This window comes from Cotesia typhae, unplaced genomic scaffold, assembly GCF_013202065.1.
Source record: "Cotesia typhae breed Kobodo isofemale line unplaced genomic scaffold, CoteBio_Ctyphae scaffold_121, whole genome shotgun sequence".
NCBI lineage: Eukaryota > Metazoa > Arthropoda > Insecta > Hymenoptera > Braconidae > Cotesia > Cotesia typhae.
The window spans coordinates 3,746,651-3,773,591 of record NW_027423773.1 but is presented as its reverse complement, the minus strand read 5'-3'; the positions used below and the strand labels follow the sequence as shown (position 1 = coordinate 3,773,591).

General features: G+C 28.6%; 1 protein-coding gene across 1 annotated transcript in view; it reads left to right on the top strand.

Moving 5' to 3' along the window:
* Positions 1–26,941, top strand: part of Dtn (transmembrane protein 132C dtn) — a 94,706-nt gene that overhangs the window by 62,984 nt on the left and 4,781 nt on the right. The window contains exons 3-7 of the mRNA XM_074252594.1: positions 946–1,101; positions 2,869–3,160; positions 20,384–20,527; positions 20,751–21,665; positions 25,296–25,764. Coding sequence (XP_074108695.1) covers positions 946–1,101; positions 2,869–3,160; positions 20,384–20,527; positions 20,751–21,665; positions 25,296–25,764 — 1,976 coding nt within the window. The remainder of the gene's footprint in view (positions 1–945; positions 1,102–2,868; positions 3,161–20,383; positions 20,528–20,750; positions 21,666–25,295; positions 25,765–26,941) is intronic.

The following is a 26,941-nucleotide window of genomic DNA, read 5'->3' as shown; positions in this document are numbered from 1 at the left end:
ACGGAGAGAAAAATGTAGAAATTGTTCCTATAATTCTAATGAAATGTTTTCCTATGATAATTAAAAATCAATAAAAAATTCGATACATTATTGCTTTTAGTTAAGTTAAAAAAATCAAGCTTTCATAAAATTTCGAGATTTTTGAGGATCTATAAGCATATTATTTTTCTAAATTAAAGTATAAAAATATTACAAATAGAAGATTAAAATTAAACCTAAAAATCATTTCCCGCTAATTATTCAAGCAAAAGTAAATTTCTTCCGATGAATTAGCGCCCTCGAGAGTTAATATCGCAGAAAAATAAAAAAAAAAAAAAAAAGAAAGTAACATAAATTCCGTTTGCCAGTCGTAATAAATTAAATGCCGGAGCATCTTACCCTTTAATAAAATTCTTCCTCGACAATGGTTAATTTAAAGAAAAAGGAAAAAAAGTGATCCATTATTTTGTGATGCCGTAAAAAGATTTAAAATGATTTATTCACACTCGTTTGAATACGTAAAAACTAAAAGGCGAAAAGGATCTCCAAAAAAAGAGATATTAAGTTTGAAAATAAATGGATCGTGGAAAAGAACCTAGACGACGACGTTTCAAATAATTCAAGAGACCTTCTATTGATCGACCTAACAAACTCACGCTCTTATATTATATTCTTCTCCAGGCTATATATACTCTCATCGTGTCCCAAATTAATTTTAATAGTAATTGATAGCCGGATTGATGTACTAAACTCCTTATATTATATTTTAATAATTAACAATATTCTTAAGTGATACAAACTTCCGATCCATTTATCAGGTGCTATTAATATTTTGATACATTTTTCAATATAGTACTTGTATTTTTAACAATTATAATGTTAACTTACTACAATTATTATTTTATAGTGTAAATAAATTATAGCTGCTAACCAATAAAATGATACATTATTAATTTTTAAATCCAGAGCACGAGCTAAATCGGGCGTCAGAATATTGGATGCATCTTCAAGCAGCCCTAATTGGATATTAACCTCTGATATCAATGGAAAAAATACAATAGCGACCTTTACTGTTAAACGGAAACGTGACGAGCTTGAAATTTCCAGTGAATCGACAAATAAGTGAGTAATTTTAATACTTTAATGCTTTACTTACACTTCTAGAAATAATATAAAAAAAATAAGCGTAAAAAATGAATGTACACAGAAAAAAAAAATTTCTTAAACCAAGAAAATTGTAAAGAAGATCGAAGTTATTTTGGAGCAAGAAGAAATTTTCTTGGCTTAAAAAAATTTAACTTCATTCAAGAAATTTTCAATCTTCCTTAAGATTTTCTTGATTTAAGAAAATTCACGTTTGACTCAAGACTTTCTTTCTTTCTATGTGTCACTTTAAATTTGTTCATAAAATCTAGAGAGATCCTATTGAAAAATTTTCAAAAGTAAAAATCTTTATGGAATTAAATTTTATAAAAATTGAATTTTTTTCTATCATTTATCAATCTTACACTGATAGAAGAATTTAGTGCTATTTAATAAGATTTAGTAACCTTTAATACCAAATGTCGCGTTATTAAAACCATAAAGGCGTATAAAAAAAATTTTTTTGCTCCAATCAATGTAAAAATGTTGGAAACATTACTATCTATGGAAAAAAGGAAAAAAAATATTTTGGCTTTGTTTATATTAATATAATTTATTTAGAATAAAAAAATGATTTATTAAACTGTAACAAATAATATTGATGGGTAAAAAATATCTTTTTCTTCCAAATAAATGACTAAAAATTTTGTTACTCTATCAGTTTAGTACTCCGTACTAAATCCTTCGGTCAGTTTAGTAAAACACGAAAAAAAAATATCGATGAGTAAATTTTTCGATTTCTTTTTTTATTTGAAAATTAGTGGAGTCCTACTTCAATATGATTACCATAATGCGAAGAATAAGAGTTGTTTACAATTGGATTTTCCAGAATTTTACGTAAATTTATTTCAAAAATAAATAACGACAAAAGAATCATTAGTAAATAACTAGTCAATTATTTACGCTAACTACCGAAGAATGTTTGACGCTTAGTTATACTTCATTGAGATTTTTCTGGCAGCGAGAAGCATAACCCCCCTAGCGGTGAAGTCAAATACTAACTTCAAATCAAGTAGCGCCAAAAAATTTGGTAAATCCAATTGTAAATGTCTTAAATATTGTTTGAATTTATTGATTTAATACGTAAAATTAAAAAAATTAGTCATTTATAAATGTAACAACAATAGCTTGTGTTAATTAATTAAAAATTAAATGAAACATCACTACACAAGAACACAATTAAAGTAATAACTTATCAACTAATTTAAATTAAATCGAGTTTGATTGTAATACTTAATTAAAATGATTCAACTGTTGCGTAATGTAAACTTTGTTTAATATAAATAATAAATTGAATGTAAGTAATGAGACCGTAAAAGTTAATAATTTAAAGAAAATAAAAAATAGCTATCAATAATTGAACTGTGACAATAGATGAACAGTTTGAAAAATTGAAGAAATTTTTATCAGTCGAATACGATAGACAAATAATTATAATAAATATTATAATGATGATATTCCTGTCTGATATATCTTTTGTACTCGAGAAGCTGTTGATTACAAGAATAATACTAAATTAACTAGCAGTTATTAATTGTTAAATTAAATGTTAAATAAATAGATACCAATTTAGGGTTAAAGAAATGATATTGATTGAGAAAGTTAATTCTTGTTTTTGAACAATCAAGAAATTTTGTTTTTCCTAAATTAACAATGTTGCTTAAAGCTAACTAAGTACTGATTGTTTCTAATGATAATTTTGAGATAATAACGAATGAATGTTGGTATGTTTTGTATTGAAACCAGCAGATCCGCAGAGGAAATAATGACAATGCTGCTGGAGGCGAGTGAGGAAGGAGACGGGAGTAGCAGCTGGGATGATGGGAGAATCATGTGGAGTGTAAGATACACCTTGGAAGGAGATGAAGAGGATCTTGCTATGCAAACACGTACCGGATCTTCCGAACAGATGCAATTGCAGCGTCAACAGCAGCTACAGCATCACCATCATCATCATCATCACATCGAAAAGAGGAAATTCAGCGCGCGATTGGAAATTCAGAAGGATGATATTCAAGCTGTTCTACCTATTTCTAAGGTAATGCTCTTATTTATTATTATTATTAAACACTTAAAGTACATTCCATTTAAATTTCATCTACAACACGTCAAAGAGACAAAAAATAAAAATTTATTACATCAATAAAATTTTATTAATTTTTTTAATTCTTTATACTTTAATCTATAAGAATGATATTTATAATTGTTTTTAACAATTATTGAAATCTTAAACGTCATTAAAAATATAATTATTTAGAAAAAAAAAAGTTTCTTAAATGTCGGGTTTTTAATCAAAAAAACTATACTAAAAAAATCATGTTATTTTTTGCACTTTTAGTTTTGAATTTTTTTTAAATAATATAAAAAATTTTTTACATGACAATAGGTAATAGAGGGTTGTTTAGGGGAAGTTCAAGTTAAATTTCAAGTAAATCGATTTATCGGAACTAAAGAGTTGTCTACTGAAAAGAAATTTCAAAATAAATGCGTAATTTTTTATGTTAAGTTTAATTTTTTGAAATCTTTTATTTATAATCACGTAATTTATAATTTTTTAGTTTTCCAGTCTACATTCAAATTATAGAAGATAATAATTAGATTTTTGTCGAACCATCACATATTTTTTGTCTTAAATTTAAGAAAATATAACAATTGAAGAAAAATTTTTTTATTAATTTTTTTCAAAACAATTTTTTTATAATTACTTTCAAATCAATAATTAATATAACTGATTTATATCATGAAAAAGTAGAATATTTTTATTGCAAGTCACATTGTTCACTGAAAGATAGCGTCGACACTTATTATTCTCAAAGGTACCTTTGAATGAAAATTTAATAAATAGAATTGTATATTTTCTCTTTGAGTATTTTGTTATAAAATTTAAAGGTCATTAATAATTACACCACTTAGTGGTATTTAGACATAAAAATTTTTTCCTTAATAAATTTCTCAAGTAAAAGAAATCAAAAGAATCATACTCCATTACTTTTTTCATTAATTTTAAAAAGAAAATCTTTCGAGTTAAAATATTGAATCTTGAGAATTCAGTTTTGTCGATACATTTAATTAATAATTTTTTAACATCCCTTATTGTTAATATCAAAAACTTAATAACTGATAATGAAATTTGTCTTAAAAATTTGCTGATTAAAAATAATGTTTGTTACTTTTATTCTAAATTTATAGATTTTCCATCCCAAAAAAATTAAGTGAAAATTCGAGCGATAATTTAACCAAAACGAGGAATGTATTTTGAACTGTAAATTAGTACTTAATAATGTACAATGTGATTTGATGGTGCTATACAGGTAGTTTACAATTAAATTAAATATAATTAGTCACCGCCCCAGGGAGTAGAGCTGTCTTGGGTATAAGGGTGGACGGAGACGTAACTTTGGTAGTAGATACTAAGTAGTAGTATAGCAGAGTATCTATTCCCTCTACTCAGTATCAAATCAGCTTCGCTCGGTGAAATCGGATCGAAGCACAAACATTCCTGGAACCTCGCTAAGCTCAATCTGATTCCAGTGATTCCGATATCAGGAATGTTCCGTTAATTGACTATTTTAATTAAGTGATTATTTGATAACTATTTTATTTTGTTTTAGTTTATTTAGCATTTTTAAACCAATTATTTGAAACGTTTAAAAAAGTTTTAACCTCCGTTTAAAATTGGAACTTTTTTTTTTTCAATTAAAAGCGATTTGATTTGAATTCTATTTTCGGCTAAGTTATAAATATTTTTCTACAAAAATTTCAGAACATCTTTATTAAATATGTACCTCCAATTTAACAAAACGTTTGAATTTAAAATTTCGTTATTCATGCAAAAAAAAAAGTGTTGAAAATATGCATTTTTTTCGGAGTGAATCCCGTAATTCTTTTACAAAAATTTTATGTTTACATTTTATTGGAAAATGAAACTTTAAATATTTATTCAAAAATTTTGTACTAATGGAAAAATTAATTTCAAACAGGAAAAATGAAAAAAAAAAAAAAAATGTAATTATCCTGTAACGAGCAAAAGAGTTTTTGAACTAATAACTTACTTCGGGTTCTTACTTCGTTGAGGATTTTTTTTTTTAAATCAAGTTGATTTTTCAATCAGTGTAGGACAATTAGATATTCAATTACTTAAATTTAATGAATCCATAATTACGTTAAAGTTTTTGCTTAGAAATGAAAATTTACATATTGACCTCAATGTTTTTAGTTTGTACAAAAATGATCTTAATTTTAAAATTTAAATTGAATAAAATTACCAGATGTTTACGCTGTTTTAAATTCTTAATTAAGTACAAAAGTAACGATCTTTTGCTTTCCAAGCTCTTGATGTAATTTTAAATATTCAGTTTCTAGTTGAGTTAATAATAAATAGACTTTAACGAATCATAATTACTATTCTTTATGAAGAATTCAATTATTTTAGAGCAGTGTGGTTATTAAATTTAAAAAATCCTTAGAAAATACCAAATAATAATAATAATATTTTTTTTTTATATTTCTGATTCTATTTTATAAAATAAAAGGCTACAATAAAATAATTTTCATTGCCTTAAAGAATTAGAATAAATTTTTATGATTGTTTATACAAATTACAAAAATTCGATTTTTTTAATTTGGAATATTTTATTCTCAAGTGAAATATCTTTCTTTTATTCAAGAAAAATTGTTCAAAAATTTTTTATGCTTTTTTTATTATTACTTTCAATTATGAAATATTTAAAAAATTAAAAAATTTACTTTCGTGAGTTTTTATTCAAGCACACCTTCAAAAATGATAATTTTTGATGCCATCTATTAATAAAAAAATTTAAAAGATTGTAACTTTTGATCAGATTAATTATTCAACTAATTTATAATGTAAATTACCAATTATCAATCATTTAGTCATGAAATGTAATGGTGATAAAATTTTTTTAATTCTTTTTTTGAAGAACTGAAAACATGTGATTTTTTGGGATATCCAAAAGTTTACCTACAAACATTTTTATATCTCAGAAACTTTTCTTAGGATCTTTTTAAGAAACTAGAGTAACGTAACTAACAACTAAAAAATTTTTTAAAAATAATTTCATTGATAATTACCACACAGTTTCAGAGATATTTATTAATAAGTAATGAAAAATTTACCAGGCTTTAGCCGAGGAAGGGATACGTTAATAAAGCTATGGCAACAACGCAAGTTTTGTGAGCCGCGAAAAAAGTATGAGACGCGCAAGCCCTGAAAAATTTGAAAAGTTTAATGTACGTTAGGTGTAATATTATAGTTATTAATTTTATTTATTAAAAAAAAAAAAATAACAATGATTATTTTATGAAAATAAGTGTTTTTTAATAATTTTTTTCTATATTTATTAAAAATTCAAAAAAGTTAACAATTTTAATACAATAATTCATAAGTTATAAAAATAATAGTCAGATGAAATAATAAAAAATAGTAAAATTAAAAATCAGTTAATACTTCAACACAAAAAATTTAATTACTGATTTTTCTGAAAAAACAAAACAATACTGTCAATTATTTTTTTTTTTTTTTCAGACATTGTAATTATATTTCCGAATAAATGTACGTAAATAAATAAATAAACGCATGTATCAAAACAGAGGTTAGTCTACAGCTGGTCCAAAACACTACAGTGTAACTACTATAAAATATATTAACGCTCATGCAGTGTTGCCAGACTTTTCAAACGGTCAGTTCCTCGTTTGTGATTGGCTAAAATAAGTACATAAACAGCAAAAAGTTCTAAGCTTATCAATAATGACTCTCAAATATATTTACCGTACACTCTAACATAAACTTTTGACTACGGAAGTCGCGAGGGTTCTACCTTAATTCATTACTAATTTAAAGTTGAAACAATTACCTTAATTCTTTATGAATTCAGTTATGCGACAATTACCTTTTAAATCTTTTGAAAAATGATAAGTTGAAGTTAAAAAAGCGTAAATAGAGTAGACGATAGTGTTATAACGTAACAGGATTATAGAAGGTTGATGTTAGTCGGAACTTGAAGCCCAAAATTGAAACAATTCAAATGAATAGGATGAGAATAAAGTGAAATGAGTGGATTGCGGGCAGGTGCGTTGTTTGACGCGGGTACACCTGTCACCCTTTTTGCATATAACAAGTCCACATTACACACACACATCTGTGAATATTTATTGTGAGTGTTCGCCGCAGAGCAAGAGGACTCTCGGATGATTGCAGGATAAAAAGAGAAGCCTTGTTGAAGAAGTAGTTGTAGTGGTCCAACAGTGGACCTCGAGTTACTGGGCACTGTGGTTAGGTCAATTATACTGTCTGTGTAATTCTTGATTATGGTAGCGCACTACTAGTTATACGAGTGAGGACTTTTTGTCTGTGTTTGTGTGTAACTATACTGTAGCACAGTCGATAGAAGCAGAACTAAACCAGAGACCAGCACACCGAGAACTGCGAGATATAATTTATATCCTCTGATACCACGGCTACATCGAAACATGAATTACGATCGTTAAAATTCGCGGTTACAACTCGTCTACTATCAGATTAACTAATTTTTTGTTAAGTCGATTATTTTACTTTTTTTTAGTTTTGACGTTAATTTTAATGTATGATAGTTCGGTTTTATTAGTCTATATATGCTGCAAATAAATTTTGATTTTTATAAATTTATTTGGAAAACTTATCATTGAAATTAACTTTGATAAAAATCATGTAAAAACTTGAAAATACACTAATTTAAGGTAGTACCACAGACATCACATGGTCAAATGTTCCATACAAAGCTTTATTAATTGACTAGCTGTTACCCGCCCGCTTCACTGGGCATTTTATAGAATCGTATTTTTAGGTCTAAACTTGAAATTTGACTTTCACAAATTCCAAATTTCATCAAATTAACATATACTTTTTATCCATGTAATTATTCCAGCTAATATTCATTGTAACTTACAATGTGCAATCATTATAATGTTTGCGTAGCTTTTTTTTTTAAATGAATAACAATTGACACGAAGAAAAAAATTTGAAATGAGAATTTGGAGTCTATAGGAGCTATAGTTTAAAAACGGGAATTTTTCATTATTAACGCCCCCGCAACCCCCCTTGTGGGTGGCATTTTCTAAAATCCGTTCTTAGCTGACCTCTACTCGGCGAAAAGAATATTCCTGCCAAATTTCAAGTCTCTAGGTCTTATAGTTCCAGAAATATCGTGATGAGTGGCTATATCTATAGAAAGTCTTCTATATGTATATCTATATATATATAAGAGATTCCTATCTATATAGTCACTCATCACGATATCTCGGGAACCATCAGACCTAGAAACTTGAAATTTGGTAGGAATATTCCTTTCGCCGAGTAGAGGTCAGCTAAGAACGGATTTTACGGAATTCCACCCACAAGGGGGGTTACGGGGGCGTTAACAATGAAAAATTCCCGTTTTTAAACTATAGCTCCTATCGACACCAAATTTGGTAGGAATCTTCTGTAGGAGATGTAGAAATAATCTATGAATGAATTTCACGATATTTCACCCCCCCCCATGGGGGCTGCGGGGGTGACTTTTAACAATGAAAATTTTTAATTTTCAAGCTATAACTCCCATCGACTTCAAATTTAGTAGGGATATTACTTTTACCATGTAGAGGTCAGCTAAGAACAAATTTTCAGAAATTCCATCCCCAAAGGAACTTGCGGGAGCGTTAACAATGAAAAATATAGGAGCTGTTCTATTTTAAGGTAGATTGACTCATCACGATATCTCTGGAACTAAAAGACCTAGAGACTTGAAATTTCGTAGGAATATTACTTTTACCATGTAGAGGTCAGCTAAGAACGAATTTTAAGAAATTTCTCCCCCAAAGGGGTTTGCGGGGGCGTTAAGAATGAAAAATTCCCGTTTTTAAACTATTAATCCTATCGACTCCAAATTTGGTAGGAATCTTTTGTAAGAGATGTTGAAATTATCTATGAACAAATTTCACGATATCTCACCCCCATAAAGGGTTGCGGGGGTGGCTATTAACAATGAAAATTTTTAATTTTCAAGCTATAACTCCCATCGTTCTCAAATTTGGTAGGAATCTTCTATAAGTGATTTCAAAATGATGTAAGAGCGAATTTTATAACAACCTACTCTCAAAATGGATTGCAGGGGTGGGTGTTAACAATTAAGATTTTTAATTTCCAAGCTATAGCTTCTACAGGTTTTAAATGTGGTAAGAATCTTTTGTATGTGATGTAGGAATGCTATAAGAGCGGATTTTATGATAGCCTACTTATAATATGGATTGCGGGGGTAGGTGTTAACAATTAAGATTTTTAATATCCGAGCTTTAGCTCCTGCAAACCTTGAATTTGAAAATACTTTTGATCTACCCACCTCCTCCTACACATCTACCTCATAATTCTTACGCATTTAACATGTCGCGATATCAATTGTTGCCCAGAAATTATCCTTGAGGCAATAATTTTTCTATTGACTCAAGAAAATTTATTTGTTTAAAATGGTGTTCTCGGTTAAAAATATTTTCATAATTTCAAGGTTACATATTTTTCAGCGTATTAATAACAAAATAAATTCACATATGATGTTAAATTCAGCTAGAAATAGCTTTTCTCGAATTCTGACTTCAAAAGGGATTACGCGTGCGTTAACAATGAAAATCTCTTATTTTTAAACAATAGTTTTTATGGCCTCAAACTTTTGTTGGAACTTTTTGTTTACAATGTAGAAATCATTTCAAATAGGATCGTACGAAATTCCTCCCCTACATAGGAGTGCGGGAGTGATGTTTGTCAAAAAATTCACATTGTTCCTATAGATATAAAATTTAATAGAATCTCAGGAGAAACAAGAAATCACAGGGATGGCCTCCAAGGACAACCAATTAAAATTTTTTTCTTTCTTAATAATTATATTTTCTTACAACAATCGTCTCTTTAGCAGCGGATAAAAAGTCATCATTATAAGGTTTCTAAAATTTTACTTCATATGTAACTATTGAGTCAACGGACTAAGAGATTAACATACATTTTATTTTTATTGATCATTAATCGATGAATTGTTGTTATTACGGAAAAAATTTTAATTAACAACAAAATTCGCTGGACTTTGACCTAGGCAGATTTTAACTTCACTTATGAGACCTACAATATAACTTTAACTGAAATTTCCAATGCACATTTAAAATTTTTTTCGTTGTATGAATTGTTATTCATTTTTTCAAGAAAGCCACGGGAATGTTATATTAATTGCACATGGAAAGTTACAATACATATTAGCTAGAAGGATCACGTGGATAAAAGGTAAATGTTACTCCGATGGAATTTGGAATCTCTAAGTCAATATAACATTCCAATCAAATTTCAAATTTAAATCTATAAATACAATTTTGTAAACGCCCAGCAAAGCGGGCGGGTAACAGCTAGTGTATATATATACATGCTATGTATCAGAGATGGTGCTGGATGTGAAAAAAGATTTTCCCGCTTTTCTGTTGAAATTTTTCCTGAATTTTCTTTGCTATAAACCTCACGGAGCCCGAGACCTTTCCAACGAATGCAAAACCGTGGAAATCGGTTTGTGCGTTCTGGAGTTATAGCGTCAGGAAGGAAAACCAGACTTATTTTTATATAGTAGATTTACTTAATTGATTTTCTTATACGAAGTCGCATTATGAAAAGAGAGACAGAAATAATTTTTTGAACTTTTTTTATTAATTATTACTATCGCATATGCTCTAAATCTGTACTTTTGATTACGCAAAGTATTCAATGCATTATTTCTTTTCTTCATCTAAATTTTTATTAAAATCTAAAAAAGAAAACAAAAACTGTCATTTGTTATAAGACTTAATGTTTAACACTCAAACGTTAAAAGCTCAACATTTATTTACTGGTTCTTTTAAGTTTTTCAAAAATTGAGTGGGTATATCTTACTGTAATTTACTAATGTGCCAAATTTCATCAAGTTCTGAACGGTAAGTTTCTAACCGACGGTAATATTTTACGTCAAAACCTCTCTGATGATATATTACATTGAAAAATAATTTTGTACCTATCAATATTTTAAGTATTATATAATTCTTTAAATTTAAAGAATATTTATTTTTTTATTTTTTTTTTGTATAAAAAAATTGATTGAAAAATAATTTCCGAGCCTGTCCGGATGTCAGTATGTGTGTAGCTGGCTTGATTACGCCCACAAAAATTTACGTATCAAGACAATTTTTTTTCATTAGCTTCGACATTACAGCGCGCAGTTTTCCTATTGTAAATGGCTGTGTGATACGGTGTCATTTAATTGTAATTAATAAAAAAATAAAATTTACTCGTTTTTTTTTGTATCTATTTATATGTAAATAAATGCTAGCCTTAAGCCACGCATGGGCGCTCGGTCATCTGTTCAGTGATACGCTTGCGCCCTATTTTTCTTATCGGAGATAAAAATGGTGTAAAATATTTGAATCTATAATTAAATCACAATTTGTTGTCAATTTAATACGAATGTCAATGATATGACTTATTTTTGGCTCAAAAATTAAATGAACAATATCAGGCGTGCACTTTTGGATTTTTCAAAGCTTTCATAACAAAGAATCGATGCACTAAATATTTTTACCAGTAAAATAATTTTGTAATTTATCAAAATTATTGTTTTATTATTGATATTTTCTTGTAATGTAATCATTAATGACTAGTAACCTACAGTCACTATGTAACTGCCGAGATTTACAGATTATGAATAAGAAAAATTATAGTCTTGATAATTTTTTGATATTTCAAATCACATTATACAGAGTTTGAGTATTTTTTAAATAAATCAAAATAAAATAGTCCTATTACAAATAATTTAATGAGCAAATGTGACGGAAAAAATTTATAGAACTAAAAAAGTATTCAAAACTGATTCAAAAACTTCCCATGAAAAATTCACTATCACCGAAAAATTTTAAATCGTAAATGCGTATCGCTAAAAAAAATATCAAAACCAAATTACGATAAAGATATGACCGTTACAAAATTTTTCTTAGTCTCTTAATAATATAAATTAATTTTTAACTTATAACCACATTCACATGTTTCAAAACAAAATAAATAAATAAACGATTGACATTTATCGCGGAATTCGAATCTATTCAGAACTACTTCGAAAATTTATCATAGTAAATTAACTATATTGTTGAAAAGCGTATGAAACATTGAAAATGCACAAATTCAGGTCGACCTTTCCAATGATACCAAATATTAATTTTATCATAAATACGGTAGAGACAAAATTTTCTTTATTCTCTTAATGATATAGATTTTGATCTAATGAAAGTATCTACTGAAGTTATGAGGTCGTAAAAAGTGTCAAAGTTAAATTTTATACTTAGTTTTTATTCAAGGTTCTAAACGAATGCTTATTATCAATGAACAAATATTGAATAACACTCAAAAAATATTTATTAAAAGTTAATAAATGGTCGATCAACTATTTTTAAATATTTATCAAATTATCTAATGTTAAAAAATCAGGTATCAATAATCAATTAAGCTGATTGAATATTATAAATTCCCTCCATCAGTGGATACACAGAAAAATAATTTTGTCTGAGATTCGAACCTTAAACTTCGTAATATTGTTTACTGAATTTAAAAATCTAAATTTTATAATTCTAACTATGAGAAGTGTAGTCACCTAGTGGATCCTTTTTGATCCAATTTATTTCACTTTTTAATTTAAATGACTCGGGTAAAAGACTCCATTATTGACACTTTCTTTGATTTTCGTACTTATTTAATTGATTAAATCATTAATTTCTTTTATCAACATATTATTTCTAATCTTTAAGACCTTTAGATCAAAAAAATTTTTAATTTTTATTCCAAGTAGAACATTTTTTCATTGAAAGAAAAAGTGCCACTAATAGGGGTTAAAGGTGCCACTAGTGGGGTCTTTTACCTTAACTTAAATTTATTTTTAAACACACTGATCGAAGAATTTATTAAATGTTAATGAATTTGTTAATGCGGAAACTGTTTGTTCATTTATTAAATTTAATAAAAGACTTTTCAACACTTAATAAAATTTCATTAACAATTAAGAAATATTTCTTAACAATTAATGAATCGTGTTTAATGAACGATTTATTAATTATTAATGAATATTCCTTAATTAATAAAAAGAATTTATTTACTTTTAGTAAATTGAATTTAATAGATGACTTATTAAGTGATAAAAATTCATTTCTTGATGTTTAATAAATCTTACAAATTATTAAAAAATCCTTGTATCAGTGTACTCTTTACACAGCTTTGCAATCTCTCGGTGTATACATTACTGTTTCTTGTACTCTTATGCATTAACGAGAATGAAACCAGAGCTTTATTTTTATGATATTACTTTGCTACGGTTATAGTTTTTATTTCTATTTTTATTTTTATTTTCATTTTTGATTTCTTTAGCTAATATAACTTTCCACTGATAATAGTTATCTGAGTAGAGTCATAATAATAACAATATTAATAAAAATAATAATCTATTTCTTGCTGTATTAGCATTAATTACGGGAATTTTTGCCGGCTTGTAAAATAAATTGTAATAAATTACCTTATTTCTGGGAAGAAATATGGATTTTTTATGTTTTTCTTCTTTTATAATAACAATTTTTATTATTATTATTTTTTTTTTTTTGAGTAGAAGTGAAGAGGAATTTATTTTAAAAATTATTATTATTATACCATGTTGTGTATAAGTGTAAAAGCAGCAGCGATGATAGTAAATGTCTGGCCTAGATTTTATATTAATACAAAGAACTGGGTTTCCATTTTCATTGAGGAAATTGTTACAGAGAAATGCTTATAGTACAGCTGCCAGAAAACTAATGAAGCTTTTTAAATGTGTCAAAGATGGGCTGGAAAGTGGAATTATCTTTAGAATTTTTACTGTCAAGAATATTATGCTTTGCTAGTATAATTTGCTAGGGATCGTTGGTAAATAGCTGGGGTTTGTTGATCTTTTCTAATGGGAATTTTAAAAAATAATTTTAGTTTTGTAGAAAAGAAAAGAGTCGGAAATATGATTTATAAGTAGAAGGAAAATTGTTCTTATGAGAAATGAGTTTTAAATATTAAAAAAAAAAAAAAAAAAAAAAAAAAACAATTAAATAAAAATAATCATAGTAATAACGAGTCACGCTGTGATTTTTAATACTATATATCCACTCTTATAATTTAGATGAAAAATATGAAAATATATCTGTAAGTAAACTATATATGTAAGTAAACTATTCGTAACGTGATTGGTCAAATATATCATAAGCATAAAAATATATGCAAACCCGAAACTCAGGCGCGCGCTTGCGCGCGCAAATTTGAATTTTAGTACTATATATTTTGGTTGGATTTTTCTGGAAGCGAGAGACGACAACCACCTAGCGGTGAAAACAAATACTAACTTCAAATTAAGTGGTAAAAATTATAAGCAACACATAACAATGATATTCTAATTATCTACATAATTACACAGAGAAAAAATTAAAAATGAGCAATATTGTAATAAAAAATTAATTTGTTACAAATTTAAACAATTTTATTTCTTAGCTAAAAAAATAATAATTTTTCTTACAGTAACGGACTTGTTAAAAAAAATTTTCTAGATTTGGCAAAAAACAATTTTGGATGAAAATTTGCAAATTGTTTTTTTTTTTATACATCAAAAAAATTTTTTTTCAACAAAAAAATTATTGTAAAAAAAATTTTTTTTCCACTCTAAATATTGCTGATGTTGAGAAAAGAGCTTGATATCGCTCCACTAACAATACGCGGTATTTTGCTCAGCATTATAAGCATACTACTCTGAAATATACGTATACTGACTATAACGATACTTCAACTTACTACAGTCAGAGTACCGAAGGCAAAATGGAATGATTATAACTTTATTTTACTTACATAATTTACTTTTTAACAAGATTTAAATGAATAAAAATAGAAATTATAAGTATGATAATAAATATTAGTTGTATGACTCATGATGCGAAGCATCAAAAAGTGCTTTACGATCGAAAAAAATTTTTCGTCTCGTTTCGGCAACTATTTTTATTATTATAGCCTTGTTAGTTCAAGGAATCAAAATATGTTGCATAATATTGCGAAGTTAATGTAATGGAGATTAATTCCACCCTTTTCAAAAATTTATTAAATGCAATAGAAACGGAAGAAAACATCAAAATAGTTCAAAAAAATGTTCCTATCCGTCATGTATGAAACCCTGAAAACACTGTAACTGCCAAAAAATCCATTAATTGAGTCAATTTTTTTTTTTTAATTCTTTGAATGAATTGTAGGTCACCGAATACAAACGGTTAGGTAACTCAGTGTCGTTTATTTGCAATTAATAATATAAAATAACCAAATGACCGTATGTTCATATCTATTGTGTACATTTATCCCACTATGAGCACCTGATGCGGATTATTGTCCGAATTCAGGTCTTTTACATAATATTTTTTCCCGTTCTTTTACTTAGTTATTATTTCACAATTAAATGAGTATTATGAGTCGTGCACTTGGATTTTTTAAACTTTTTTCAAGTTATATTAAGAATTATAATTACTTACAATAATTGTTTAAATTGATTTCCTGACTATGTATTACAAACACAATGGACATCAATTTATACGCGGGACAACTCAAAATTTATCATACTGTTACCACACAGAAAGAAAAATTTCTTAACTGGAGAACAAAATTCTAGGCTCAAGAAAATTTTCGGGTGCCTGAAGGAAAACCGAAGTTGTGTTAGCCGAAGTAAAAGTTTTTTTTAGAAATTCTATTCTTGGTGGAAGTAATTTTTTCTTAATTCAAATTATCATAAATAGTTGATACAATAAATTTTTATATTTGATCAAGATTTTTAGATACTTTAGGGAAACAGCGCCAACTACTTCAGCTAAGAAAAAAATTTTCTCACCCTGAGAAAATTTTTCTCTTGAATATTTAATAACCATTTTATATTATTTTAGCGTATAATTATACATATTGAATGAAAAAAAATAATTCAATATTATTTGATCTTCCCATTTGACATGTTAGTCAATAAAAATATTAATGAAAATTTACTTCTATCATTATAGGTTCCATGATAATTGATCCCTGGACAAAATATCCAAAAAAAAAATATCCCCGTGACAAAATGTCCCCGAAAATTGATACCAAACAGACAGAATTTATTAATAAAATCATAAATAACAAAGATAAATACACACATAACATTAAAATTACATGAGTAAAATCACATTAATATTTTCAAAATAGGGAGCTGAAATAATAAGTAACAACAAATTACGGCAAAAAATTATAAATTTATTTAATTATTATTATCAATCACTTTATATCTAAAACATTTGACAACAATTACAATATAGGATAATAATAATATCACATTAATGGGCTATTATAATACTTATTACGCAAAATTATCACATTTGCAACAATATAATAATAATTATTAAATATGAATGTCGAACAAACATGGTTTTTGTGTGTATTTATTCGATATTAGACAAACACATACGCTTTTAACCATGCTGTGCCCTTGAATAATTTTTTTTTTTAACTTTCGAAAATTATAACGAATCCGAAGGATAACTTGTCGGGGATATTTTGTCCCGGGATCAATAAGCCTGATACCATTTTTTGGAGAAAGAGAGAAATTTTCTCAAGACAAGAAAATTTACTTCTATCAAGAACTAAGTTTTTTGGAGCAAGAGGCTGAATTTTCTCAAAACAAGAAACTTTTCTTGACTTAAATAAATTTTCTTGAATCAAGATTCGCATTTCTTTAAGCAAGAAAATTAATTTTGTTGGAATAAGTGAAATTTCTTGTGTCAAAAAATAGTATATTACACACTTAGGGAAGTAAAGTAAGAAATGTTTTTTTTTTCGCTCAAGAAAATAATTAGGAAGAAAAGCATTTTCTTGGCTCAAGTAAACCTTTTTTTCTGTGCATAGTATTACTGCTTAGAGTATAAATTTCAAACAAATATTCGGGAATGCTTTGAGAACTAAATTGGTATTTTGATAATCACAATATTTATATTTTAATCATAAGAAAACTCGCTCGATTAAGATATTGAATACGTCCAAATGACTGTTTTTTCTTGACATACATATGTTTGTATTATTCTCTAAGTGCAATATGAATAAATTTACTATTTTACTTCAGAAAGTTGCTTAATTGATAAGGTGAGAGTAGATCACTAACTCAATCGCCTCGCGTTATGGAGCATGCAAAAGTTATAGCGTTATTTATTTAATAATAATCTTCACATCTTTCTGTCCACAAAATACATTAACTGAAAAAAAAAAAAAAAAAAAAAAAAAAATTCTATCAGTTTCTTCGTAAACATTCTTAGTATTTAACTATCCCATTTTTATTTTGTTATCATCAACATTTAACTTTTATTACTCTTGAGTCTTCGGAATAGAGCAGGAATGACTTTACAATGTATTTTATAAAATAGCGGCGGGCTTAAAAGTGTATGCAGTAACGTCGGCGCTGTAGATAAAATAAAGCTAAAAAGTTTTAAAGAGGGAAGCAAAGGAAATTGTGTGAATCTTAAGGCTTATTCAGACTGAACGTTATCTATAGAGTTGTTGGAGCACCGGCTTTGTATACCTTGGTATCGTATCGGGCTCCTCTTTTATTTATTTACTGGTGATGCAACGCGATGAAAAAAGTAAAAAGTGAAAAGCAAAACGTTGGAGTCGATAAATAAAACTAAGAATAAAAATAAAAATAAACCCTTTCACCTTATTGGCTCCCGGTAATTTTATTCACTCTGTAAGGGCCGCACAAATAGTTAATTAATAATTCGTTAATTAAATAAAGTTGTATGATTTCTAAGCGATGCTGGTGTGAGTGAAGAAAACTCATTAACAAGTCTTATTCTGTAGGATCTCCGCTGTCGGTGGTTGCCAGCTCATCTTTCTCTGATTCTCTTCTCAGTAGTCAGGAAGGCTCAACTCATATCTTCTATATCCTATCTGGTATCCCCTAACCCCATTCGGGTTGTCGAATAACGCGGCTCATGGTATTAAGTTTTGATTTAATTAACGGCTGTTTTATTCTTACATTCGTATATTGTACATATATATACATATAACTTTGTGTGTGCATATACCATTATCATTCGGGGCTAATTACGCGTACTGATAGTCTATTGTTATTGCTGATAAAACTTAAATGTTTGTTTTTAATTGTATATATTTTAGGCGAGTGTATGTAATTAAAATTTTGTCATACGATGTCTTTAGAACTAATCAACCGATCGAGATGAACGACACGACGTTTGATAGTGTTCATCGAGACTTTGAGCTGATTGGATTTTGAAGTCAATCGGTCAATCCATTTCAAAGATATTTAAAGAATAAAAAGAAAGACAAAAATTTTTTTAAGTTTATTTCTAAATAACTTTTAAAATATTCTACTAATTAACTTCAATCTTGTAAGACACTTTTTTTTATGTTAAGAAAATTTTTTTATTAAGAAACTGCGTCGAACGCCGCCAAGTTAGTCAAAATCGAATGATGCGTTCGAAAGTTATAACCATTTAAATATTTCTAAATAATCAATTTGTCAATCGTTTTTTCAGATTTTTTTTTCTTCAATCAAATCAAATTTTTAACAATGTAAATTTGACCAGATGTGTTTTCGCTTGAGAAAATCATTTTCTTTAAAATGGTATTCTTGATTCAAGATTTTGGCTCTTGAATCAAGTCAATTTTTTTATCAGTGTAGAAGTAGGAGAAAAATTGATGCTTATTTATACTTCGGTAATATTGTTCTGCTAATGAAAAGCGTAGCCTACACTGAGAAAACAGTTCATTTAAATTAATTGAGGCTCGTTAACTTTAAATAAATCTCTTATTTAAATATCACCAGAAATATTTATTTGATTCATTTGAGACAAAATTATAGTATATTTGAATGAAATCGAGATTTGTTCATAGTTAAAAAATATTTCTTTAGTGCTAACAATCATATACTTCAACCAAATCAGATTTGTTAACTATAAATAAATGGTATGTTTGAATATATTCAAAGCAATGGTCTTTATAGTTTAAGATTAAAAACCATTAAAAAAGTAGTAAAAATAGACATATCGAACGTTTGGGGTAAAATGGGCATTTCTTTTGGAATTATTAATTAACAATGACAATAAAATTAGCCGACATCTAAAAATTTTTAGAATTTTTTCTATTGAAAAAATTCTTACAAAAAATTTTTTTTTTAATTTCATTTATAAAAAATTCGAAAAACTGCAAGTGCAATTAAAAAAAAATTTAATTTAATTAGGCACCAGGCGTAATTTACTTAAAGCTAGATTTGTTAATAGTTAACAAATCTTTATTTAAATGAAATAAATAAGTCGATTCAATTAACTAAACCAAATAAAAACGAAGTATTATTTGATTCAAAATAATATATATTCAAATGAAAGAAATTTGTTAACATTAAATATATATTTTTGATTGATTTCAAATAAATCTGCGCATTAGTTTTCATATCTTTCAATATGATTTTGATTTAGGTTTATCTATAGATCGTTTTGTTAACCATCTGTCTTAAAAATTTAATTTTTTTCATACTACCTTTTGGCTTTAAGAATTAAAAATTTTTTTCTACACTTTTTATTGATGTAAATAATTTCAAAATAAATGATAGAAAAAATTCCTAGCACGCCCCTTTGTCACAAAATTCTATCCATTTGTTCTGATACGTGTTTTTGGCATTTGGAACTCAAATCGATTAAAGAAAAATAACTTCTTCCAAATTAAACTCTTGATCTAAATGAAGTACCAGCGCGCAAAATAATTTTCTTTAACCTAGGTACACTTTTTGATCAATAAATTACAATTTAAAATATTTTCTCTTATGTCTAATTTAAAAGAAGCAATTTTCATTTCTTCTTTCTAAAATCCCAAAAACCTTAACCTGAAAATAAACTTCAAAAATTACATTGTTAAATTAATCTTCAAATAATAACCCATCCAAATTTGTCGCCCCAAATCCCTGGTTCTCCATTAAAGACTTAAACTTGAGCTTAAAAAAGCAGAAGCTGCCCAAAAAGCATCCAGTAAATTTATTCCTGGTGCTTCTCATAAAACCTGAATCATAATTTACACCAGCTTCTTAAACATAAAACAAAACCCACCGTAATGTATAATCTACCATAGTTGGCACTCAAATGAATAAATTGTGTAACACATTCACAGAATTGGGAAGTTATGAATACTGCAGTGCTAACTGGTCGTCAAGTATCCCAAGCGATGAAGGTTTTCATCGTCAGCCAGGCGGGAACAGTTGCCGATGTAACGCTCCAGTCATCATGCCACTCTGAGGATGAAAGTGTACTCAAGGCAAGTAAATCTCTTTACCGAAAACCCAAAAGACTTCCTTATATTTTATTTCATTCTAGTTCTTATTCTATTCATCAAAACCAACATGCCTCTAAAACTTCACCTCAAATTTAAGATTAACTCACTTATATAAAGGGTTATGCGCAACTTAATCTTTAGTTTGTTTAACGACTTACCTCAACATGAGAAAATTAATTAATCTTTGTGTTTCTGACGTATCTAGGTTTCATCATCATGCAGCAGTGTCTATGTAGACGGTTCTGAAATCCGCGGCTCAAGCAACGCATCAGTGCTTGTTAAATACGGCACATACACTGGATTAGCAAGGTTTACTGTTTGGATGCCGGAGTTTCCACTGGAGGTCACTGTTACCGACGCAAGGTTGAGTCAAATTAAAGGCTGGAAAGTCCCTGAGGGCCATCCGGTCCAAAAAAATAAGAGAAGTTTGAATCAGACTGATGAATCTTCTGTTGTTGTCACCACCAACATAAATAACAATAACAACAATAATAATAATAATAATAACAGGAGACGCAGACGAAGAAGAACAAGTCTCTCAGGACTAGACTCGCTAGACAATAATGAAGACACGATTAATCAAGATAACGAAGACGAGGAAGAAGAAGAAGAGGAGGATGACGATGAGATTGATGACGTAGAAGTCGAAAGATTCCGGGATGACAGGTGGGACGCGGTTAATTCGATCGATCGGTCAATCCAGACTGCATGCAGATTGCGGTTCCAGCAAAGCCCTGTGGAGGTCCACGCCAGGTTCCTGGCCGCGGGACATGACAGCGGACGTGAGTCCTATTTTGTCAACAGAAGGACCTGGTTGAGAGTGACTGACCTGGTAGTGGGGCTGGTCAGAGTTTCGGATCCTAGGATCGCGACTCTGTTGCAGGACAGGATCGTCCAGGGACGAGGAGTTGGGAGAACCGAGGTCCAGGTTCTCTCGCCGATTACTGGAAGGGTCATTGGAGCTAAAGAGATCAGGGTGGGAAATGACAGAGTTTCTATTGCAAGGTTGTCGGTCAAAGTCGTTTCGGGGCTGCAATTGACGATTAGTCCGGATAGTGCAATTGAAAATGGGTATGTTGCTGAAACCAGTGTTACTAGGAGGCTCACCGCTCAGTATCAGGTGAGGTTTGCTTTTTATTTATTTGTTAAATTAAGTGGTACTACACAGAAAGAAAACTCAAGACATTTATACTATTTTACTATCCTTTATCAAATAAAGTCGTAATTAATTGTTATTAAATAAAATCGTAACCATAGACTATACTTCTCATTTAATAGTATATTACACACCTAGGGAAGTAAAGTAACAAACATATGATCTGAGGCTTTCTTATTTACTTCACGTGGAGTGTAGGGGAGGAAGGGGTCAATTAAACCAAAAAAAGTTTAGCAATTTTTTACTATTTGAATTAAAACTAAATAATAATTTTTTTTTCTTGGAATGATAGTTTATTATGTCTATTATCATTATTAATTCATGAATTAGTCAATAAACAACGTGAATTTTTATAAATTATTAATTCATGCAAACGCGACGAATGGTTCAATTGACCCCCGCTCGGGGGCAATTGAACCAATAATATTTAAAACTCAAACCCGAGCTTTTAATAAACAATATATTAATTGTTACTTGCTAATATTACTGTTGCACCGTTTTAATACACAGATATTATATTGAATAAATTAAAAATTAATTTAAAAATAATTTTCATTATAAATTCAGTTCATCAAATTGTTAGGTTATTTCCCTTAGTTTTTTCACGTAGAGTCAAGATGCGCGCGCATGTCCCATGCTTCTCCGTATGGTTCAATTGTCCCCAGGACTGCTGGTTCAGTTGACCCCATATAATTTTATAACAATTAATAGTAAATAATAAATAAATAAAGTATTATATCACTATAAACAAAGTTGAGGATTATAAAGTATAAGTATATACAACGACTACAATTCAAACTTTATCAATTAATTCAAAAATTTAAATATTATTAAACAATTTGTAACCAGCCGAAAAAAAAGTTTACACATCTAAAAATACAAAAATCTCAATTTTTCAAAATTTATTGATCGCAATGATTTCATGTACAAGAAGTTTCGAACGTTAACTATAACAAGAATTAAAAATAATAAAAAAAAATAAAAAACGACACGGGCTGACTTGGAAATGGTTGACATAAATTGAATACGATACTTAGTGACATAAAAAAAAATTTCCCCCCTATTTTGTCACCCCCCTGACCCACCCCTATACTGAAACATCACTGTGCACCCTGTTAGCAGTTGTAAAAAATTCTGAAAAAATTCAAGAGACCTTCCCTTATCTGTAGCAACGCGTTCTACTAATTTTCATTTATCGGACTCACCCCCATGACCCACCCCTATACTGAAACATCACTGTGCACCCTGTTAGCAGTTGTGAAAAATTCTGAAAAAATTCAAGAGACCTTCCCTTATCTCTACCAACGCGTTCTACTAATTTACAGTGATGTTTCAGTATAGGGGTGGGTCATGGGGGTGAGTCCGATGAATGAAAATTAGTAGAACGCGTTGGTAGAGATAAGGGAAGGTCTTTTGAATTTTTTCAGATTTTTTTACAACTGCTAACAGGGTGCATAGTGATGTTCCAGTATAGGGGTGGGTCAGGGGGGTGACAAAATAGGGGGGAAATTTTTTTTTATGTCACTAAGTATCGTATTCAATTTATGTCAACCATTTCAAAGTCAGCCCGTGTCGTTTTTTATTTTTTTTTATTATTTTTAATTCTTGTTATAGTTAACGTTCGAAACTTCTTGTACATATGATTTCAAATTTTGATCATATCTGCGTTTAACATATTAGAATCTAATTCTAAGAGGATGAAGCATTATTTCAATTTTTTCGATTTTTTAAGTCGAGTGGTTCAATTGACTCCTTTCTCCCCTATACTATTTTTTCGCTCGACGAAGGCAGAAAGGGGCAACTTCGTTTAGCGCAGTGGGCAGTTATTGCGTCAAAAATTTTTTTAGGACAATGCATCAAGATTTTATTTAATAACAACAAAAAAAAATGTAATAGATCATTTTTTACACGAAATTTAAGTATACAATGAGGCAAAATTTTTTACTGTTCAGGATTGGCTGAATCGATTCACTTGAAAATTTAATAAGAGTCATCAAAAATTAAGTACACTGAGTACAAGGAAAAAAAGTAGTTGTGCAAAGAAATATTTTTTTTTTTTAATTTTGATTTTGTGCGGATGAATTTTTAAAAAAAATTGTCGGACTTTGAAAACTGGTTTTGTGTTGTAGAAGATTTTTAGAGTGAGTTAGAAATTTTACTTTTAAGAGCTAAATTTGGATTGTAAAAATTTGGAATTTGAATTTTGACTAAAATATAGTAGATAAGGGAAATTTATTTGAAATTTTGTCGTAGGAAATTTAATTTTCTACATAAAAGGATCTTGTCAATTTTCTTTTATCTCTAATAGTTTACTTGGAAGTTTGATTTTAATCCTTCACATATAACTAAGAAATTTAATCCTTCACTGAAAGGTTTCTATCAATTTTCTCATATTTAGAATAGCTCACTCACAATTTTGATTTTCATTCTTCTTAGACAATTGTTTCGTCAAGCTCCATCATACGAATTCTTTACAATAAAATCCATGAAAGAGAAATAAAATCAAAATTACAGATAAAATATAAGAGACACAAAAAAATGAGAAAACACCTTTTTTGTAGGAAATTTAATTGTCAACAAATAAAGTTTTTAGAAACTTTTTCGTTTCTATGATAGTTAACTCACAATCTCCATTATAAGTCTTTACAAATAATTACAAGATAAGAAATTCTTGAATAAAGATAACCGATTTTTCAAAATAATTCTGTTCTCGAGCCAACAATATTTCTTTTAAAACAAGTACCCTGATAGCCAGCGCTTTCTCAGTAAGTAGTTGGCTTCTAGCAGTTACGGTTAACTTGACATAGAGTTAGCGGTAATTTTTTACATGACAACAGTTGTAAGCAAATTGACGGAAATCTACGGCCGAAACTTGAATACAAGTTAACAATCAAACTTGTAGTTAAATTTCCGTTCAACTTTATTACAATTTGACAGAAATACTTGTACAGCAAGTCTTTACGTCTGTTTGCAGAGTAAGTTATAAGTAACTAATAGTTAATCGCTTGCTTTACCAACTCTTTCCGTCAAGTTAGCTTCAAATTGCGGACGTAGTTTGACAGTAAGTTACAGGTAAGGTGGCTATCAGGGTAGTTTTTTCCCATTGCGAAAAAATTAAATTGTAAAGAATTTATCTATATCAACTGAAGATAGAACTCTTGAATCAACTAAGAATAGTTACCCAGAAAAGATAAAAATTTCTTAAGCCAAGAATCCCAATTCAAGACAAAAAAATTCTAAAAGCAAAAGAATTAATTCTTCAAAATAATTTTATTACTTTAAGAAGAGTATTTCTTTTAAATTAAGTATTTTTTTTATCAGTATACAGTTTTTTTCGCATTAATGTAAACAAATTTCACCATAAATTAAATCAAAAGAATTTAAATGATAAAAAGAATATAGAATGAGAATTAAATAAAAAATAAAATTTCAGCTCGATTTATTTGCCATTATAGCCTTAAAAGATTGTAAAGTTTAAACTTTTAAAGTACATTTTCTCCGTCGTTCAATAATTAAATTCCGATAATTCGAACCCGAGACCGGAGAGATAAGATAAAATTTCCGAAGTTATCGATTCGTTATATTTAATTTCAGGAAGGACTTCTGGATATCGACATAGAGTTCACAGACTCGACGAAGACGCCCCTTAGAGAGATTGCGGTGAGCGATTATCATCTGACGGTAGAGAGTTTGGACCCGGAGGTGGTGGCTTTCGCGCCAATGGTGGCCTCGCACCATCCAAGAGTGATAGCAGTCGGAGAAGGTCACGGAGATCTCTTGAGAGTGACTCTTTCTCTCGCTGAGGCATGCAGGATGTCGGGGACGAATGCCGGCAGAAGAGCAAAAGAATCAAGGACAAACACCAGTGGACAGGGTGCTACCCAAGCGCTGGCTACTGCGACGGCGAACGTCGAGGTTGATTTTGCGTCTAGCGACCTTCCCCATCGACCGGAATTCGTCCAGAACGACGGTGGGGGAACCGTTCAAGGTGGCTCCTCTCACCACCACCGCGAGCGAAAAACAGGACGTGAGGTTGCTCCTGATTTACATGATATACTCATTGGTAAATACTTTATCTATTCCCTCTTTTTATATTTATCATTTTTTATTCTATTTTAATTATTTATTCTCAATTACAAATTCCATCTCTTATTAATAGACGTTTGAATTTAATTTTCTTGATTGTAAATTTATCAATTAAGGATTGAGGTAGTTGAGGTTAAAAAAAATACCGAAAAAAAATAAATATTTAACATAATTCCATAAATATTTTCCTTAATATTTTCAAAAGCAAATAAATAAGTTTTTGTTCAAATGAGGAGCTGATTTTCAAAAGGGTATCTTTTCATTTTTTAAAAAAGCAGTTTTTTTAACTTTTATATCGCGTTACTAAAACCATAAGGGCGTATCTCAAAATATACGCCCTTATGGCATTGCAGAACCAAAAGGGCGTATAAAAAAATTTTTTTTTGCTCCAATTAATATAAAAATAGTAAAAAACATGAAAATCTATGAAGAAAACGAAAACAAAATTTTTTTTAATATACGCCCTTATGGTTTTAAAAAAAAAATTTTTTTAAAGTCATAAGGACGTACCTATTTTTTCGATTTATTATTAATTATAGATCAGAGTAAATAATAAACGTTACGGGTGATGAAAAATATCACACTACAACTTAATTTATCTGAAAAAATATTTATTTAAGTAAAAAAGAAAAATTTTGAATTGATTTTTGATCTACTCTTAAGTTTCTTATAATTTTAATAATTTCAAAATTTATCATTAAAAATATAAATAATTCAAAAATGAAAAAAATACGATTTTTTTCTTACTCTGTCATATAATTGATAACAAACCGAAAAAATAGGATACGCCCTTATGACTTTAAAAAAAATTTTTTTTAAAATCAGAAAGGCGTATATTAAAAAAATTTTTTTTTCGTTTTTTCTATAGATTTTAATTTTTTTATTATTTTTACATCAATTGGAGCAAAAAAAAATTTTTTTATACGCCCTTTTGGTTCTGCAATACCATAAGGGCGTATATTTTGAGATACGCCCCTATGGCTATTAATTACTTCGAAAATTATAAAGATTTCTAAATGAGAATTGAATTGTAGCTTCATAATCGATAGCACTTTGTAGCTAAACTAAAAAAGTTTAATAAAAATATTTACAATTAAAGATAACCAGTTTTTTGTCTTGATTAATTAAAAATGAAAAGATACCCCTTTGAAGCT